Below are 20,628 nucleotides of genomic sequence, written 5' to 3' on the forward strand. Positions count from 1 at the left end.
ACCTTTATTACGCAGACTGTCTTCATTCTTTGTAAGACTATTCCGGGAGATGGGCTTTTTTTTGTGTGTGTGTGTGATAAAGTGAGTATGTTTATAATGAGGTTTGGTGCTATTGTTATTCAAGATGAACTAGCCTGACAATAGAGCCCTGCTGCGAAGAGTGCATTGTATTCACGCTCTGAGCAGTCTTCTCCAGCCCATGTAACGTTGCATCCCCTACTGTATATAATTGCACATACTAGTAGTTGGATAAAACCTAGTGGCTCCTTCCTCTTAAAAGAGTTTGTGTTGAAAATCATTTGTTTTCTTGCTTTGGATCTAATTTCACGATCAGATATATCAATAATAGTTTCAATATTAATATGTTGAATTATATAGGTATGTCAATAGCAGGTATATCAATAATAGCCTGCTGGTAATTGTTGCTTGGGGTTTTTTTGTGTGGGTTACATAATCTCTCCCCATTTCATTCCTCTCAGGAGAAATCCCAATGGTGAACTCATCAATTGGACCAAACTGCTGTACGTGTAACTGCCAGTCGACCCTGCAGGCTATTCTTCAAGAGCTCAAGACCATGCGAAAGCTGATGCAGATTCAAGCAGGTACTATGACGAGTCCCATACGTGAGTATCCATGACAAGCATCTACTTGAAGATGTCCCAGCTCATTGCAGGGGGGCGTACTAGATGATCTTTGGAGGTCTCTTCCAACCCAAACTATTCTATGATTCCATGTTCTTGTTAGGAGGAACGGTCTAGTAAGACAGAAATCTATGTGGACGCTCAGGAAAACCTGGACTATTTCCTGCTCTCTTTATCATATCATTCAACGTCAAATTTTCGCAGGGTTTTTGGAAATGTAATTTTTACTTCTCAGATCCTTACCTGTAACATGGGATGTTACCTTGTAGGAATCTTTTCAGGCTAACTTAAAAAAAAAAAATCTAATGTCATTAGATACTCTAGTAATAACTGAGTGGGTAGCTCCATATGCCATAACCACCCCCAGTTTGTTTCCACGGTGTATTCATTCAGAGGTGCAAAATGCTACTTAACCTGTTAGCAGCTTACCAGTTCACTAATCTCAGTGGTTAAAAAAAAAAATTAATTGGAAGGCCACTTAAAGTTACTGTATAACACTTCATTCAAAGATCTTTCAAATTACAGCTCTGTGGTGGCCTCAGCTGAGCTAGGCACCGCATGTTGTGGCCTCCACCCTTCTTCAGGCTGGTGTACCAGTTCTTTCTACTGGCTAAACCAGTAATAGTCTGTTCATTGAAGAAAACTATCTGGGCTAGTTTTCTGCTAGGTTGGGAGCTGAAACAGAACAGCTCAGAGCCAGAAGAGCACTAGAGCCAGCAAGATAACGAGAGCGTGGCAGCAGGGAGTTAGGTAGGTCGTGGTAGGCTGCTGGGAAGCCGCAGCCTCTGTGCTTCATAAAAATTAGTGTTAATACTAATGAGGAGTTGGAGACGTTGGAGATTTTGTCAGTTGAGTTACCCATCCATCATGAGTGATGGGGAGTGGAGCCATGGAGATTTTTTTTTCTTAGAGCGGCTGTATAAGGCCTCTGTAAGAAAAGGGAGTGTTGAGTAATTAACTGAAATATGGGTGGAGTGAAACGCTGACGAAACTCCTTGTCTCCGCAGCTTATAATGCTTGAGTGAGCAACGGGAAGGATCAGACAGGTTTTGTAATATCAGTTGATACACATAAAAATGCTTTTCCAAAAGTCATCGATTTACAAAGAAGCCCACGAAGGCCCAGTTTTACAATCTCTGCCGGGGCAAGGAATTCTTTACGCAGTTGCACCGATTTCATTGAGATTCTGTGCATGATTAAAAATGGCTTGTGGGTGAGAGGTACAGAACGGGGCTTTATGCCAAAAGAGCTGGTTCCTCAATAGCAGGAACATTTCTTATTCATTATGGATCTACAATATTAGTACCTTGTTAATTAGTGAATCTCTTGATTCTCTGGGAATAGTTCATATTTTCTGGTAGGCGTGAAATGATGGTTTTGCAGAGAAAAAAACCTGTTTGGCATTTTTGTCGCTAAAAGAGAAAAACCTAAAATGCAAACATATAAGCGAAAGGGTAATAACTGGTTTTAGTATTCAAACACCCTTCTGTCTAAATGATAAACTACGAATTACAGTCTCCTAAATCCTTGCCAGAAATCAAATACCCCAGAAATCATTTAATAAACAGTATAAGATTTGGGGTTTTTTCCTCAGGCTTTGGAGGTGAGGACCATGTGTAGTTCATTTGTAGCTTGAACGGGCTTGATTTGCATGTGTTGAAGCAAAAATGTGTAGCGCATTTAGCTTTTTTTTGTTTTGACCTTGATCTTACTGATTCGTGCAGACAAATAATTGTGTCTGCATAGCATTCTGCATTGATACAGATTCAGGATCGGTGCCTTAATTTATACCAATTATTGTGGATACTGGAAAATGCTAAATATTGATAAATATAAAACACGGTCTCTTAGGTTTGAGGCATAAGACATGATCTGTCAGCTTCTGTGTATGAACAAAACAAAGTGATGCAACTTCGGGGTTACTTTTTTTCCCAGAAATTAAACTATTGAATAGTGTTTTCACTTGTTCTTGACATAATGGTACTTGAAATGTTCTTGCTGAGCTAATTAACTTGGTAACTACATTCATAAAAATAACTGTAATTGCATTAGCACTTGTGTTATCTTACTTTTATCAGGAAAAGATGCTCAAAAACAATGAGATTCTCAGTCATTCAAGAGGATATACAAATTAATCATTGCTTAAGTCCTCCTCACCAACCAGCCAGTGGTCACTAGGAAAAAGAACCACGTATTCCTAATTTTCCTAAAACGCTATTCATCAGTATGTCTTGAAAAACCTCCTAATGGAGTTCAGTGTCATTATCCCCATTGGTACAGATTGGAAAATTATGCAAAGGTGATAAAATGTAACTGTTTCACATGCACAAACAGCCCTGAAAACCGTTCCACTTACCCAGAAGACAGGTTCAGTATGTCGGTAGTTTAATGCTGTGTCTGTGTGGTTGTACATGTGCTTTTTTCTATACATTTAATTCAATACTTTCTTTCATTCAGTTGGGACTCAAAACAGACAGCAGCCTCCTGTTCCCCTGATTTGCGCGCAAAAGTCAACAATATCAAGAAAGAGAAATAAAAAGAAAAAACTGCCCCTCAAAACTGTTGAACCAATTACCATGAATAAGAAACCCAGCGCTGCGGAGAACGAGAAGAAGCTATCAGCAAACTCGGAACGGTCAAGTCTGCAAGCAGTTGAACCCCCCTTAAAACCAGAAGCCCCTGTTTCAGGATTTGGAATTATCCTTGAATCTGCTTCATCAGACGTAAGTTAATATTTTAATACCCAGCGTCACAGGATTTTCAAGCACTTGCTCATTCAGGAGAATCAGCGCCCAAGTCAGCTTGTGTGTGGTCCGTCTTCTGGTTAGAATAAACAAGCAAATCTTGGGTAGGGTTGAGCGGAGACAGTAGGGTTAAATCTGAGGAGTGTGGACAACGAAGTTTTGGGGTTTTTTTTTCCAACTGATTGCTGATTACAACATTTTGGGGTTGTTTATTTCAACTTCCATGAGCATGTAGTTCTGCCTTGAGTCGAAGGCTGACTGTTGTTTGAGCTCGCAGTGGACGCTTGTTCTTCGTCCCTCCCGTTGCCAAGCCCCACCGTGAGATCAGGCGCCGTGAAAAGCGCTGCGTGTATAAACCCTTCACAACCCTCTCGTTTGCTGATGAGCGCACGTAGTGCACACGTACGTCCTTATCCTGCCAAAATGCATTTATGTGTTGTGTTTCATGCCTGGCTGGTCCCACTGGCTTCAGGGGACTCCTCACCTCTATAAAAGTTCATACCTCAGTCTTTGCTGAATCGGGTCGTTTGGTCTCCATCGCTGTGGTTGCTGGGTGAGGGCCTTGATGCTGTTGATGATGTTGGTGTGTCTAAAGGGGCCAAAATTCACCACTGAAAATATGTACTCATCACATGTAAAATTACAATAAGCATATTTTCTTGATTCATGCAACACCAACGCATTGATAGAAATGTCATGTATCCGCTGGCTGATTGGCTTTGTTTAATGACCAAATAGATGTCATCTGAACCAGTTCACCGATGAATAAACTAATCATTAATTTCTCTAATATATTTTTAATTTTGAGCAGGCAGTTTCCAATTTCCTAAGTACTGTGAGCTAGAAAAGCATAATTAAATTCAGTATCAATAAGCGTAAATGAAAACAATGCAGCAGATAATGTTCTACCTTTCTGGAAATGGGAACTAATAATAAAAAAGAGCAGTCATGATAATTCAGTTATACAGATGCAAGCCACACCACTAATTAGATTGCAGTCTCATGCCATAGAGTCGGTGTAGTGATACGGAGTAACTAGTTTGATGCTTTTTCAGAGGTTTTCCTTTTGTAGTGTTATTCTTAATAATGTTTGAGGGCATGGTTTGGGGAGGGACTGGTAATTTATCTCCAATATGCAATTTGTGCTTATAATTTTTCTTTGCTTGTGGCACTCTTTTCAGCTTGAAACACAGTTTCGAAAACGGTTTTGTTCTTGTGATGGAATTTAATTTGTCTTTATGAATGTGTTCCATGGCTGGACACAATTCTTCGTAAGTGCCAATTTGGCCTAAGCAAAAAAAGAAGAGAAAACATGCAGTTCATAAATCAGGTCCTCATCTGCCCTTCCATGCTTTGGCCCCTGCCTGACACAGTAGTTGTTTGACTAAATTTACAGAGCCGGAACCCCGAGACAAACCAATTGATGTTGTTTTGTCTTTGGAAAGAAAACAGTTGAGTTCTGAAAATAGATATATTTAACAGCAAAAATAAAATGTGACCTTAAACATTTTGAGAAGGCTAAAGAAAGTCGCTTCTTGCAGAATGAATGGCGGTATTATCTTTTCCTATTTATTCATAAGCATCCCTAGTGTGTTCACGACCAGTGTCTCTGGGTGCCTGAAAAACCTGAAAGACATTTTACGCAGCACCATAAATGAATGTTCCCTCGAGAATATTGCACGGGTTGTCTGTAGTGTGTGCCGTGTCATACGCCAGCGCTGCCACTGCTGCTGTTTTGCTAATGCTTATTGAACTTTAAAGAAAAATCTCAGTTTAATGTGTATAAAATTGGGGCTGCCAGAACCAGTGCGATTAGTTTAGATTTGCTGAGATGAGGACGTGGAGGTGGAAAAAATCTTTGTGAGATCAGCTCTTAATCTGGCTCATGGATCAGAGAACCTACTTTTTAAATGTAATGATCTGTTACGCTTAGTTAAACTTTCTTGTGTTTGTTTTACTGTTACCATATTTCATTTATAACCTAATTATTTCTAATCTACATAGTACAGTCTACTAAAATGTCTAGGATTTTTCGCTGCCTGTTAATTTTAGCACAGCAAAAGCCCTTAGGATTCAAGTCTTATTTATTTTATTGTACAGGAATAGTTTACCCACCAGTTCATTGGGCCATGACTATTATCTACTAACAAAGGCTTTTCCTTTTGAGAAATTGCATTCAAAGTGATCATAAAGTTCAATTAGATACTGATTGATTGTCTTTGATTGAAGAATAGTTTGCTACCAAAGGAAAGCAAGAATAAATCAGTGTTTTCCCTTCAAATTATTTCACTGATACGCAAATTGATTCATATATTAAGAATAAAATAGTCAAAACTAAAGCAATATTCACTCCTCCACGCTGGTGAGGTTTCAAATGTATTTTACGGCTGTGTTAGTGGAGATCATTTGTCTGTCCTAGGCGCCTTGTATCACTGAGGTCATCTTAGATTGCTATCGTAAGACCCAAGACCCAAGTAACAGAATAGGACAGGATAGCTTCATCACCATGACAACTGCATTCTGGGTTTTGATTAACACGAAGTAGAATTTTTCCCAAGTTGTAAACTTGGCCCACATTTATTTACACTTGAAAATCTTTTCTGTCACCAGAAAGTTTAGAAGTAACGTATTAAAAACCCACCTACATCAGAAGATTGTCAAATGTCATATAGAGTAATTCTGACTGTTTTGCTGGATCCAGCATTTTGAAAGTTCTCAAGGTAAAAAAAAAAAAACAACTTTTCATCCAGAACAAGCTGAGAAACTTATGTACTTTTGTATATTTAATTTTTTTTATTTCTATCTGCATATTTTAAGAGTCTTCATCCTGGCTTCCCAAAGCATTGTAATCGTCAGTTTTATTGCACAATACGCCTGCATATCCAGTGATACTACATGCTTTGAAAATATTCTGCTTGCTGTAACTCTCCTGATAGTGATTTTTAAAAATCCAGGGGAAAAGAGTTACACAGTCAAATCCTTCTGGGAATGGCAGCCCTTTCTTCTGTCTAGACTCAAGATGTTTGCAGGTGATTTGATGGGAGATGGCATTTGCTCTTGCTCTATAAACGTCTTTGAAAATGCACTAATTGTGGATGTATTTTCATTAGGGGGGAAAAAAGAGCAAGTTATTAGGAGCAAGGCTATAATGTTAGCTTATTTTCTTACATCATGACCACTGATTTTTTTCCCCCTTTGCCAACTTCCAGATAATATCTTGAAAATTTTAGTTTATTCATGATGTATCTTCATTCTAGATATATAATTATTCCATAGAGATGTCTTGTGTAAGCACTGTGTGGTAATCACAGCAGAAAATACTGCAAATACTGCTTGTGTAATTTCTGATATGTACAGACAGGGGCAGCAATAAGATTCTTAGTAGGGGACCTCCTTGAAGGCCTTTGTCTGCTTTGGCCCACAACGCACTTGAGGCAAGGAGGCTCTTGTGAAATACAGCATGGTTTTATTTCCTCTTCTTCCCCTCCATCTCACTCTCTAGCAGTCGCCTAAATCCCTGTGATTTACCACTGAGGGTTTTTTTTGCGCTGAAATAAGCTATTTGACATCATCCTTTTCTAAGGATGTATTTGGGGAATATGAAAAGGAGGGAGAAATGGATGATCAGCAGACACTGGCTCCAAGGGCAACCTCAAACTCATCATCTACTTCTACTCATACGGGCCATGCTTGCGTTGGAAGCCCTCTGGGGAAACCACGTGGAATGGGCCGGTAGCCCAGCAGTGATCCTTCTTGGAAATGCCTGGCTGCCCCACAGCACTCTCGTTCACATCATTTGGCAGTGAAACAAGTCCATAAAACAGTTAGATAAATGTCCAAAAAGCTTCACATAAGAGTATTGCTCTGGGATGATTCTCTGATTTGTCTTTATTATCCAATATTGAAAGGTATCTCTTCTCTTTTTGTTAGCTGTGCACCTAGAAATAATGTCAGTAATTGTTAACTATTACAGTGGCGCTAGACAGGAGTATGATTATTTGATTTGCCTTTTAAGGTGCTTATTCACTGATGGGGTTTGATTTCAATGAAGTAGGCTGCTGTGGTAGTGAATAGCTGGGAAAAGATTCATGGTTTGATTAAGTGATTGTAAAGTCTCATCAGGTGCATGATTGAAGTAAAGCAATGTATTTGAACGCTCTTTTAATTGAAACATTTGTGTTCTTTCGGTAGCCAGAAGTGCAACTTGCAGAAGGCTTTGACGTCTTCATGCCGAAATCTCAGCTGGACTCTATATTATCAAACTACACTCGCTCAGGAAGTCTGCTCTTTAGGAAGCTGGTCTGTGCATTTTTTGATGACAAGACTTTGGCTAACTCTTTACCAAACGGCAAAAGGAAAAGAGGGCTCAATGACAACCGGAAAGGACTAGACCAAAATATTGTGGGTGCAATAAAAGGTATGTTTTTTGGTTTCTTTCATATGTGTAATTAGAGCATATTCTCAGCTAAGGAGAGTGTAAGGGGATTAGAATTTCTGACGTGTGTTAGGTCTATTAAAATATGCAGTCTTATTTTTATTCCCTTTCATTCACTTGTTAAAAATAGCTTCTACGGGGACAGCTTGTGTTAATTTTAAGCCAGCGATCTCGGTTTCTGAAGTCAGGCTCTAAGGTTAGAATCTCAACATTTGTATAAGATAATTATTTTTTATTCCTGGTGTCAGAGATGCAAAGAAATCTTGAAAACATAATGACAGCGTAACTGATCCTCTTCAGTCAAAATTCTGAGGCTTGCACTGCATCTGACTGTGTCTGCTCTGTAAATACTTGAGTAGTTGGTGGCTGGATTGGGGGGAGGTAGAGGAAGGTAATACTGGGACTGAGATGAATTTGATGCTCCTAAGAACTGTGGTGATCCTTCTCTTGTGGGAACAAAATTCTTAGTCAATGTGAGTATCCTGTGCTGGGTGGTTTTTCTTAGTGATCATTGCTTTCTAGCTTCCAGAAGAACACATGTACCTCGATGATCGCGACATATAAAGAGCTAGTATTAGGCCAGAGATTCTGAACTGGATTCTATTATTTTGAAATCTGATACAGTAGGAGAAATACCCAAGTTACCAATGGACCAGCTTTGTTGCAAAGTAGGCTGTGACTCATCCTGAGGTTCAGATTGCCAATCTAGGAGACATAAGGCAATGAGAAGAGCTTCTATAAGAACGTTGGCAGCAAAAGGAGGCAGGGGAACCTTTTGCAACCACCTCTCTGTCCACTTTGGCCCCTTTTTCCTCCCCATGCAAGAAAGGCATTGACATACTGGCTTGAGTCCAGTGGAGGCCCACCAAGATTTCTGAAGCAGGTAAGTGGTGAAGTATGTATATGAAGTGACAGATGAGGAGAGGCTGAGAGAACGAGAGAGAAGATTCAGGACAGACCTTATTGCTGTCCGCAACTACCTAATGGGATGATGTAGAGAAGATGAAGTCAGACTCGTCTCAGAGGCACAAGATGCATTGGACACATGGAAAATGTCAACATGATACAAGGAAAAGCTTTTTCAACATAAGGCTGGTCGAACAGTGGTACAGGGGCTCTGGGGGGCTGCAGGATCTCCAATCCTGGACTGGTTGCAGTCCAGAGCATCATGATCTAGTTGGCCGTGCTTTGAGCAAAGGGCTGGACATGGAGACCTCCAGAGGACCCTTTCAACCTATGTGATTCTGCGATAAAGTATATGTTGTGGCTATGTCATAGTCCTAATACATCTTACAGAGTTTCTGGCAGACTTTTTACAGTTACGCTTATAATTAGGTTTCGATCACAAACACTTTTTTATACCTTTTTTTCATGAGCTCAATAATCTGCAAAAATCCTAAGTTGGATTCACTCCATCTGTATCTCGTTCTTCCTTAAAAGATTTAATAAATAAGTTAAATGGAAGAAAAAAAGAAGTTCAAAATTACTTTTAAAAAAAACCACTCTAATTTGGGCAGCACTGTGATAAAAGAAATGTTTTCCAGTAGATGCAGCAGCACTAATAAAATAGCCATTGCTGCCCACTGCAGAGCAGTGTTTCTCAGTAGCTAAGCTTGTATTACTGGAGCAAATTCTGAGGCTTGGTTTAACCTCTTCCCTTGAGTTTGGGAGAAGAAAGGGGGCAGTTGTAGTTCCAACAGATAAATTTCATCTGTGATGGTACTATGAGGTACCACTGTAATAACAGTGATCTTTATTGGCATTTACAGTATTGCCCAAATGCCGGTGCCTGATCCTTGATAGGGGAGCCCATCCCCAAAAGCTGTGATGGAATAAGATGCCAAGGTCTGATGTCCTGTGGATCTTTACTCAGCCTGGCTCCAATAGCACCCTTCTTCCCTCCAAAGAGCTGGGCTGTCAGACACTGTGGTTTCATTTATTCTGAGAAATAACTGAGCCAGTATGAAATCTCCACCAGGACAACATCATGTTGTTTGCATTATTACCATTAGGACATTCCTCTACCACGTGCCCAGATATCCTTTAGTGGCAGTGTTAGTCCTTTTCCATGACAGGGATACAAAAGTGGAGAAAAAGCTACATTCATGACAAAAACGAACAAAGAACTTAAAGGAGGAACTGTTTGCTTGAAAATCGCTCTTCCTGTCTGGAAACATTTTAACTGCTGTCCTTACGAGTAATTTAACGCTTCTGCAACAGGATGATTAGCAGGGGAGAAATTGTCTTTTGACTTTGGGTATTCAATGGCACTTGTTGAATCAGTTGCAGTGTTTCTCCTGGGCAATCAGTTTCCCTTGTGAGTCTCATCAATCTTTCACTCAGAACTGGAGGAAAAAAGATGAAAAAAAAAAAAAAAAGATCAGAAGCAGTTATTTCTCCTTTATGTCATTGACTAGAAATCCAGCCAGTGAAGTCCTTCCCTGCTGAAGTCAATGAGCTGTGTTCAGAGATATGTGTGAAGTGTCCCTCAGGGGTCCATACTGGGACCTAATTAACATCTTCATCAATGACATAGACAGTGAGATTGAGTATACCCTCAACAGGTTTGTGGATAACACCAAGCTGAGAGGTGCAGTTGATTCACCTGAGGGACGGGATGCCATCTGGAGGGACCTTAACAGGCTTGAGGAGTGGGCCCATGCCAACCTCATGAAGTTCAACAAGGCCAAGTGCAGGGTCCTGCTCCTGGGTCGGGGCAATCCCCATCATCAGTACAGACTGGGGGATGAAGAGATTGAGAGCAGCCCTGCAGAGAAGGACTTCGGGGTACTGGTGGGTGAAAAATGGGATGTGAGTTCGCAATGCGTACTTGCAGCCCCGAAAGCCAACCATATCCTGCACTGCATCACCAGCAGCATGGCCAGCAGGTCAAGGGAGGGGATTCTGCCCCTCTACTCCGCTCTGGTGAGACCCCACCTGGAGTACTGCATCCAGCTCTGGGGCCCCCAACATAAGACCTGTTGGAGTGGGTCCAGAGGAGGGCCGAAAAAATAATCAGAGGGATGGAACAGCTCACCTACGAGGACAGGCTGAGAGAGATGGAGTTGTTTAGCCTGGGGAACAGAAGGCTCCGGGGAGACCTTATTGTGGCCTTTCAATACTTAACGGAGGCTTATAAGAAAGATGGGACAAACTTTTTAGCAGGGTCTGTAGTGACAGGACAAGGGGCAGTGGTTTTGAACTGAAAGAGGGTAGGTTTAGATTGGACATAAGGAAGACATATTTTTACAGTGAGGGTGGTGAGACACTGGCCCAGGTTGCCCAGAGGAGCTGTGGCTGCCCCATCATTGGAAGTGTCCAAAGCCAGGTTGGACAGGACTTTGAGCAACCTGATCTAGTTGAAGATGTCCCTGCCTATTTCAAGATAATCTTGAAAGGTCCCTTCCAACCCAACCCTATCTGTGATTCTATGATACAGGAGCTTGTTAGTATCATACAGCTCAGGTGGACTAGAAAGGGCAGGTCCTGCTTCTCCTTCCTCCTTCCTTTTATAGTCCCATTCTTTTTGCCCACATTGGTGTTTCACTAACCACACATTGAGCAATCAAAGCTCTCTTGACTTCCATTCAAGAGAAGAATAAGCAAGTTAGAGAAGAGAAGCAAAGTAATACGTTGAAGTAAACAGGAGTCTTAAGTTATTGATCAGGTTCCCATTGTGTCAGGCACTGTGTGCATTCAGAAGGGAAAGATTATTTCTGCCTTCATAGAGCACGGAATTGTTGCAAATCGGACACTGGCAACGTGGGGCTGTGTTGACTTCTCTGGGAAGCCCTTAGAGATGGTGTGATGTCCTTGCTGATCAGACTAGAGACGAAAGTATTGCTAATGCCTTTCATGCAATGGTTTGGTGAAGTTGTTAACATGGAAAGAGTCTGGAGGGTGTGATTACTTTCGGTCCCTTTATACTTACCAGCTTGTGCTGTTTCAAAAATGTGTGTATAAAAATACTGAAATTGCCATTTTTTGTTGCATGCTTCCCCTTCCCACTCGTGTGACATTTATTCTCAAGAACTACAAATTCCTTGAGCTGGGACCAGTTTTCTTTCTTTGTTTGCCAGTCGTAATTGGACCCTGGGCTCTGAAACCTCTGACCAAGACTACAATAGCAATACTAACAGTAATAGTATTTTTTCTATTTCTGCTCTAGTTTATTCTTTGCACACGTCTCAGTTGCGTGATGAAAGTCAATTGCATCAGTTTCACTCCATTTATAATTTTGTATTTTTGATATAACATTGCTAGGTTTGCTGTAAATGCGGAATTAAAGATTATGTTGACCCTCTGTACCATTTTTACAAAATATAAAATTGGACCTGTGGGATGGCTTTTTTTCTCTTAGTAGCTTTGTAAAAGTTCTGGTTTGGCCTTATGAGAACTGTAGAGATTACTGCAGTGGCAGGACTTCTATCTTTCATCAGTTTGCCTGCAGCAAATGCCTGCAGGAACCTGACTGAGAAGCCACCAAATGAGCAGATCTTCAGGTCTCTACTTGCACCATATGGAAGGCAGCATTTAAAAGTGCCTGCCACATCTGGAGACTCAGTGCAAACTACACTATTATTTTTCTGTGATGTTTTTATGTGAAATTTGTGAATGGAAGATGTCAGGTGTAGGTCATTTCTCTGGGGTAGACTTTTATAAGTAGTAACTATTGTATTGCTGTGATACCAACAATGGGATACACCCAAATGACTTCTGATGATAAACATGTGAAACGCTGAATTGGACTCTGTTCTTGCAATCTTAGATTTGGCCATTCAAATGTTTTTTGATAAGTGGATAATTTGATATATTTTGTTTATAATCCTCTCCAGTCTCCTTTTCTCCATTCTGGTGGCACATTTCAAAAAGATGGTATCTTTTTATTTCAGTCTTTACAGAAAAATACTGCACTGCTAACCACGTGGATAAACTTCCTGGCCCTAGAGACTGGGTCCAGATTCTTCAGGATCAAATTAAACTTGCAAGAAGACGATTAAAAAGAGGCTCAGGTATGTATGAAAATATAAGGAACAACATGTGAGTGTAATATTAAAAGCTTATAGCCTTTGTATCCACAGAAGTGGTTTTCTTGTTAGCTGTGGAGTTGTACGCGTTCACGCTATGAAAATTAGACCTCTTAAGATTTTAGCAGGTTTCTGTGAAAAGTACAGTGTTTCCTTGTGTTTGGCGTGGTAGCAAGTTCAGGAGCTGTCTTTGCAGCCAAGTTAACTTTGAGTCGTTCTCAAATGTTGTCTCTAACCCCTTTCCATTAGCACCCAAACTCTCCTTCCCAGTGTTTGATGAAATCCGAGTCCTAAACTAGCTGAAGCCTAAATGTCCAGGGTTGCAGGTAGAAGTCTTTTAATTCTGTGTTATTTGGTCTGACAAGCCACTCACTGTACTTTTAAGACATAACCCAAATGACCTTTCCCTCTAAACTATATGTGTCTGGAAGGATAGATGAGTTTTCTCACATTTCTTGTGAAAGAATCAGCATCAGTGTAGCAGAAAAAAACCAAGCCACCCACCCTGGTTTTGCCAGCAAAGTTCTGCGATACACGGGAGGGAGCTTCCCAGCAATGAGTAGCAGGTAATGCCGGTGGGGTTTGGCAGCAAAACTGCTCCATTTGGGCTGGGATAACCAGCGCGTTTGGGGCTGGGACCAGCCTGCAGTGAAGGCTCAGCGCTAGGCTTTCACCCCGACAGCACGCAGCTGGTGAGCTCTCGGCTCCAGCGACGAACAGCAACGTGCAGTCTCGAAATCCCCCATAGAATTCGTGGGAAAGCAATATCACTGATTAAGAGACGTGTAATTACTTTATAAACCTTAAGTAGTCTCCTTCCCATCTTCACACCTCCTATCCTACAAGGGGCTTTCTTCATACGAGGCTTCAATTACTCTTCCTCATCCTAGTGTAAGGCTCTCGTGGTTGTATTTCTTGCCCATTTCTCCCGTTGAAGATTTGACACCGTTGTCGGAGGCACATCACTTGTGCCAACCTCCTGAAACACGGTCCTTCACTGCTACTGCGTTTAGCTGCCTGCCTTTTTCCCTCTTCCCTTCTGCCCGTCACCGCAATTAAGTGCCTGTTAGCATCTGCGGGTTGACAGGATGGGAAACCTGATGGCTCCGCAGGGGACGCTGGTGGTCCCCGTGGCTACCGGGAGGGTGAGCGAGACCACAGGGAATGTCCTCTCCAGCTCCCTGTCTCAGAGAGCCAATGTTTTCTGACCAGAGCTTTGTCTCTGAAACACACGCTTAGACTGGCATCTGAAATCATTCTCCAGAGCTCTGTTAATGCCAGGAGGGAAAAGCATAGGACTGAGGAAAATGAGGAACACCCAGAGACAGAAATAACACAGGGGGAGGAAAAAAATGCAGATTATTCAGTCTCATAAGCTTCCCTGAGTAGAGCAGCAAACCAGCACTAGCCTTAAAAAGGGTTTCTTACGCGTGTTGGGGGAGGGAGGAGGGAGGGATACAAAATAATCTTGTTAAAGACAATGTCAGATTACTGGTGTTGTACAAGGGGACTGCTTTCTGCCCCTTCCAAGGCTGCCTGTCGTCCCCCCCGAGGACGGGAGGGTGGAAGTGGGACGCCAGGCTTCCACACGGTGAAGAGTGCAGCGCGGGATGTGGGGAGCAGAGGGTCCTTGGGCTGTCTTGCAGAAGATCCCTTGGGAAAGAGGATTGACCTAATTTTGTTTTGATTTTTATTTTCTTTCATCCTTTTTTTATTTGCTTTTCTTCCTGCCTCTGCAGGATATTAATTAAAATGACAATGACGTTCAGCTTTTGCCTTTCAAATGGGGCCACCTCCATCTCTGGTCCTTTCTCAGGATGGCAGAATCTAATCAGAGGATATTGTCTCTAAGCTAGCAAGAACTGTGAAGAAAAATAAGTGAGGCTGAGTACAGTGGAGTGAATAAGATAGGCTCCAAAATCTGTCTCTGCATGCAGGGTGAAGGTAACTCATTAACCGGTACGTGGATGAGTAGTGAGCAGCAGTGAACCTTGCAGACCCTTATTTGCTGGGAAAAAAAGTACATGGTAACTGGATTGCTAGAAAGGCTCTTTTTTTGAGTTATTAAGTTTACTGGCCATTCCCTGAAATGCACGGGTTTCTCTCTGACATGAGACCACAGGCAGACACGCTCTCTGGAGAGACTGAACACACACCACTGTGGCCATCGGCACCCTACCGTCCATGACCATCTCCACTGGTGGCTTAAGCTAACCCAGCCTGACCTTGCACTGAAGCAAATGAGAAGTTTCCACAGCCTTTGTGACAGCCGAGCGGTAGACAGCAGGAGCACACAGTAACATCTTCATCTTGTGGAAATAAGATTTGTTAGAGCTTGTGCATTACAACCATGAGGGACGTAGAGCTGATTAGGCGGTAGATCCGTCTTCTCCCCTATTTTGTTTCCAAGGATAGCTGTTAGCAGATGCCTGGGGAGGTCTACAGGACCAAGGGAAGGATGTTGCAATGTTTGCTGGCGTATCTCACAGCCCTCCACAGCTTTATCCTGATACAAAACTGTTTGTGTGGGAGCTATGCACATTTTAACTATTCATTGTGAAACCATACCAAAATTGTTACAGCTGTGTGTGACTTACACAAAACAGGAGGGAGGGCAGGCATGGAGGGAGGTTTGATCTGCTGTGGGGAGAAGGTATCCCAGGATTCCACTTTACAAAACTTAGCTTTTAAGAATCTGAAAACTATGGGAATTGCAGTCATTGGGACACAGGACTCATCTCTCTTCCAGCTGAGCTCCTGAGCTCCTCCAGTCCCTGTGTGGCCAGTGGAGCAGAGGCTGAGCCCTTCCAAGCGAGTGTCCTGCTCCCAGATAATTCTCTTTTAGTTTTGTCTCCACTTGCTCCCTGAAAAGTGCTGGCAAAGTTTGTGGGGGCAGACTAAGGTGCCCAAAGAACAAATCTGAGCCAGCGCGAAGCTAAATTAACCGGAGAATTTCTGACCCAGTGTGTCTCCCTGCTGCCTCATCACACTGATTCATCTACATCGGTTTCTGGTTTGTGGTAATGCTCAGGCTTCATATGGAAAAAGCTTAAGATGATCCATTTATTTTAGAGAAGCCACAAGACAAGTTTTTAGTCACCACTAAGTTGGGCTAAATTTGAACAACAGAAGCATTTAAGAGAGGAGGGGCAGCCTTTCCATCCTGCTTGCCTTCCCCTGAGCTGTTTAGTGCATCCTCTGATTAGTTTTTCATTTCAAACCAGGCAGCGAGACACTGCGTCCACGAGCAGCCCTCCCTGCTTTATCCTGTGAAACATTATTTCAGTCTGATAACGTAAATCCTGCTCTAGCTTTCTGCGATATTAATAATTTCAGAGAATTCTAGGGAACGAGTGGGGTGGATCTGCTCTTCATACCTCTTTCTGTAGGGCGTACTCTCCTGAGTGTTTCCAAATTAAATGAAATCATGATCACCGGATCATAGAGGCTGCCCAGCTTCAACTTTATTTATCATGTTTGGCTCATCTTATAGAATTAGGGACAGAGAAGCTCACTACTTGGAAAGCTAATCAAAAAAACAATTTAAAATTCTGCTTTCTAGAAAATAGTTCTCCTGTGTAGATTTTGAAAGGTTGTTATCCTAAGCCAAATAAAAATTCATTTAAGTTCTGAATCAGTGACAATATTTTTCATAGCTGGAAATATTCTTTTTTTTAAATTTATTTATTTTGCTTTGGCTTTTGCTTAGTTCTTTTAGATTATTGCCTGAGATCTGAGACTTGGGTAGGTTTTTTTTATTTGTTAGATCTGAGAATAAAGCTGTCACTGCCATTAAATTTTTATTGGCCTTGTTCAGTCTGTTCAAAATTTCACAAGTTGGCTGTCACAAAGGGGAGAAGAGACTGTGAGGTTAATGTTACAAACAGATGTTATAATTAAAATTAAAAAGTATGATAATATTCTTCAGCCTTGACTACAGGTCCCATTTCATGTCAACAGCACAGTGTGCTGGGGCACGGCTTCATAGTGCCAGATCTGTCCTCTCCCAGCAGAGAAGCTGAACCTTCTCGGCTGCTGGGATGGGATGCAAAGTGGCCCCGGAAGGGAAGAAGTCAAAGGAAAAGGCGTGTGCATGGGATCCCTCTCTTCAAGCAGCGTGAATTACAATGCAAATTGCCTTGTAATTTTCCCACGGCGTGGTCTTTTCACCCTGCAAAAGAGAATGTGGGTAGGTGGCTGGTGGCCTTGCCGGTGGCAGTGCAGAGAGAGAGAGTCAGCCATTAGCAGGGAGACCTTAAAATGGGTAAAACCAGAAGGAACTGGCTCGCTGTTTGTGTCACCTCTGTGCCAGCATCCAAGCCTTTTGATTACTAAACTCTCCATCCATTAATAAGCAGCAGGTCAGGGGCTACACAGCTCTCGCAGTAAGTTCTTCCTCCCTTTTTTTATGTTTTGAAGAGGCTGTGAGCCATTATTCTGCAGCCACCGTCCATCGCATGGCCGGGAAAGCTGATACTGGACCAGTAATGCTCCCAAAGTGCGCAGGGTAAGGGCTGGTCATGCAAAGTGATTGCCTTGTGCATAGCCTGGAAGCTTTCGATGGCCCCCACTCCATAAAGGAAAACACAGCGATGTTAGAAAACATGCTGGAATTTTTTTAGGCAGGATTAGTTGGAATAAATTCCATGCTGTGACGTTTCATCCTTGAATTGTTGTTCAAAATTAATGTCACCTCGTTACAATGTAAAATAGTGGGAATGAAGGAAGGGAAAATGCTTACCTTTTTTCTGGAAACACGCCTTTTCTCCCACGTCCTTGTTCAAGCTGCTGCTGCCATTGTCTCCTATGAGGGTTTTTTGCTTTCTATTTCTCTTCATCCTTCTGATTGCCCTGGTTTGTGGTTTTGGTACAATATCTACATGTTGTGAGAGATCAGGTTGATTCTTATTTTTTTTGCTTAGCAATACACGCACAGGGCCAGGAAGGATGTAGGATGCGAGTTGCACATGCGGTAGGGTGCTTTTGTGTCCGTGCCAGTATCTTAGATAAAGATAGCGATATTAAAATGAGTAACTGCTGCAGTCGTCTCCCCAGCCCTGAGCACACGTGTGCTTCTGTCCAAGGAGCAAACCAGCAGGTGTACACTTAGCGAACACATATATCAGAAGCTAAATAGTCTTTTTTAGGAGGGAGGGGACACGGACACTCTAAGGAAACAACTACCAAGATTGTTTTGCAAGAGCTCCTGAGCTCTATCTAAGCAGAGGACAGAAAAGAGGCTCCGAATTCCCACAGTAGGACCTATCCCTGCTTGCCTTGTCTTGCAAGCTGGCTCGAGAGAAGAAAAAAGTTTGGCTGGCACTCTCTGGGTGCGGCTGTCAAAGGGCAAACCTTCTTGCCTGCTTGGAATGACATGTGAGAAGGTGGTGGCTTACGTCCATGTTGGGAGGTCGAGGTGTTTGTCGTGCCTTTGTGTCATACTTCACCCGGAGCTGCGGTTACACATCCAGTTTCATAAAACAAATTCGGGCAGCTGCTGAGAAGAGTGAGTAGGCTCTTTGGGCATCTGCTGTGCTCCCACTCCCTTTCTGGCACTGGCACAAGCATTCATGTGGTGATGTTGTCAGTTTTGATCTTGGTGACCGTATAAACGTTCATGTTGGCATGAGGAATGGGACTGGAACAATTGGTGGAGAGCCGGACCTCATCTGTCAGTCTTGTGCCAGATTAAAAGTGGCCAGGTAACTTGGTTACCAACAAAGCTGGTTCTGCAAAGTTGGAGACTCAGGTCCTTACGTTCTGAAAGCGCCATAATTCCTAGCTTGCGTTTGTTCTTTCTGTATTACTGCCTTCCTCTGAGTTGGGTTTTAGCCAGGTGTAAGCAGAGCCGTTAGGCAGAAAGGTAACCGCATCTCGAGAGCTACCTCAAGAGCTGCTGCTGAGGTTTCCAGAAAACCTATCACTTGAGTGGACAGCCTGGTTGACACCATTAATAGAGGGAAGACCTTCCAGGCCATTGCCAGCACTCACATCTGGCTTTCCCCATTTTCCTTGCTTGGGTCCCTTCAGCCCAAGGGGCCAGCTACAGCCTCATCTCTTGCATGCTGAATAGCCGTGCCACTTGGTACAGGTGGTTCTTCGTAACGTAGCTAGAAGTTGACCTCAGACTGTCACTCCTGGTGTTTTAAACCATGTATGTCCTGTTGGCTGTTTCTCAGCTGCTTGTTTCAGCATACTGTCTTCTCCCTTGTGCATCCAGTCCTTCCATCACTGGGAGTCCAGTCCCGATTCAATCCAGCCTGGTAACCTCTTCCCATGTATTGAGCTACCCGATCCTTCCTGTGTGCAAGGCACAGAGTCACCTGCAGGTCAGGGCTCTTCGTTTAAACCTTTCATGGGAGGAAAGCTGCTTAGTACTAGAGCTTGGGGTTTTTTTGTTTGTTTTGTGTTTTCTTTAGTTCCATTAATCTTTGCAGAACTGAGTAGAGAGCATATAGCTAAAAACGAATCTGACATCCATGCACGTGGGGGAGAGAGTATCTCAAGGGTGGGTTGAAGAAGGAGGGAGCCAGACTCTTTTCAGTGGCTCCCAGTGACAGGACAAGGGGCAACGGGCACAAGTTGGAACACAGGAGGTTCCACTCGAATATGAGAAAGAATTTCTTCACGGTGAGGGTGACAGAGCCCTGGAACAGGCTGCCCAGGGAGGTTGTGGAGTCCCCTTCTTTGGAGATTTTCAAGACCCGCCTGGATGCAGTCCTGAGTAGCATTCTCTAAGCAATCCTGCTTCGGCAGGGGAGTTGGACTAGATGATCTATACGGTCCCTTCCAACTCTAAAAAAAAATTCAGTGAAATTCAGTGAAAATTCAGAGAGCAACCTCTTGGTCCGTGGACGGATAGCCAGGGGTTGCTGGAGGAAGGAAACTACTGTAGATCGGCAGCTGGGTTACTTCTTCTCAGGGTATCCTCATAGAGGCAGCAACTCAGCATCCTCGTGTATAGAGCTCTGGTAAAGATGACCAGGGCAGTTACCCGAGTTTCAAGCGGGAGCTGCGCTGAGTTGCTCCGTACCCCTGTAGCCTTGGTCAGGTTTGACACCTGCAGGTATCGTGCGATGAATGGACGTGAGCGGGTGTATCTCCACCGCGCTGACCATGTACAATATAACGGGCTGGTCCTCGAGGACCACACCTAGTTTGCTTAAGCACTCTGAAGGATCCCATTGTGTTTTAAAGGCCTTAAATATGAAGTTCCCAAGGACAAAGGCAATAGGATTTTGAATAGGGCTTGTGTAGGTGAGGCAGCGATTTCCTGTTACACACCTATAACTCACTCGGGGTTCACATGCACACTCCAGGCTACTGCAGACTAACAAGTCGCTGCGCATCTGCTGAGCCAAAGGAACTATCTTTATGCATACTTTATGCCCTATGGCAAATACGAGATGAACAAATTAGGCTTTTAGCCTTCCTTCACCGTGGGCTAAATTAAGTCAAATGATCTTGCATAAGCTGTGGGTTGCAAGCACGTGTGTACACACACGCTGTAATTGCCTGTGTACCTGAGCGGTTACGTGCTTTTGTAATTCCGCCGGGTGCCCACCTGCACCTTTGAAGACATTTTTGCCCCAGTAAATCTATTCCCGGCAAAATGAGCTTGCCTGTGGCTACGGGAAGTTTGGGTGCAGAAATGGGGGTATTGATGCTTTCCCCGCAGGCGTGGGATGATGGCAGCTGCCAGAGGCTCTTCCTCCGAGGACTGCTGGGGACTTTTCTTATGTGATTTTGTCAAATGGTCGCAACTCCTTTTATCATCTGGG

The 20,628-nt window shown here is 43.0% G+C and overlaps 1 protein-coding gene across 1 annotated transcript in view; it reads left to right on the forward strand.

Annotated features, from left to right (window-relative positions):
- BEND7 (BEN domain containing 7) overlaps nucleotides 1–20,628 on the forward strand; it is a 46,698-nt gene that overhangs the window by 20,681 nt on the left and 5,389 nt on the right. The window contains exons 4-7 of the mRNA XM_074168636.1: nucleotides 480–602; nucleotides 3,099–3,364; nucleotides 7,577–7,802; nucleotides 12,713–12,832. Of these exons, the coding sequence (XP_074024737.1) occupies nucleotides 480–602; nucleotides 3,099–3,364; nucleotides 7,577–7,802; nucleotides 12,713–12,832 (735 nt within the window). The remainder of the gene's footprint in view (nucleotides 1–479; nucleotides 603–3,098; nucleotides 3,365–7,576; nucleotides 7,803–12,712; nucleotides 12,833–20,628) is intronic.

This window comes from Numenius arquata, chromosome 2 (genome assembly GCF_964106895.1).
Source record: "Numenius arquata chromosome 2, bNumArq3.hap1.1, whole genome shotgun sequence".
In the NCBI taxonomy this organism is placed as follows: domain Eukaryota; kingdom Metazoa; phylum Chordata; class Aves; order Charadriiformes; family Scolopacidae; genus Numenius; species Numenius arquata.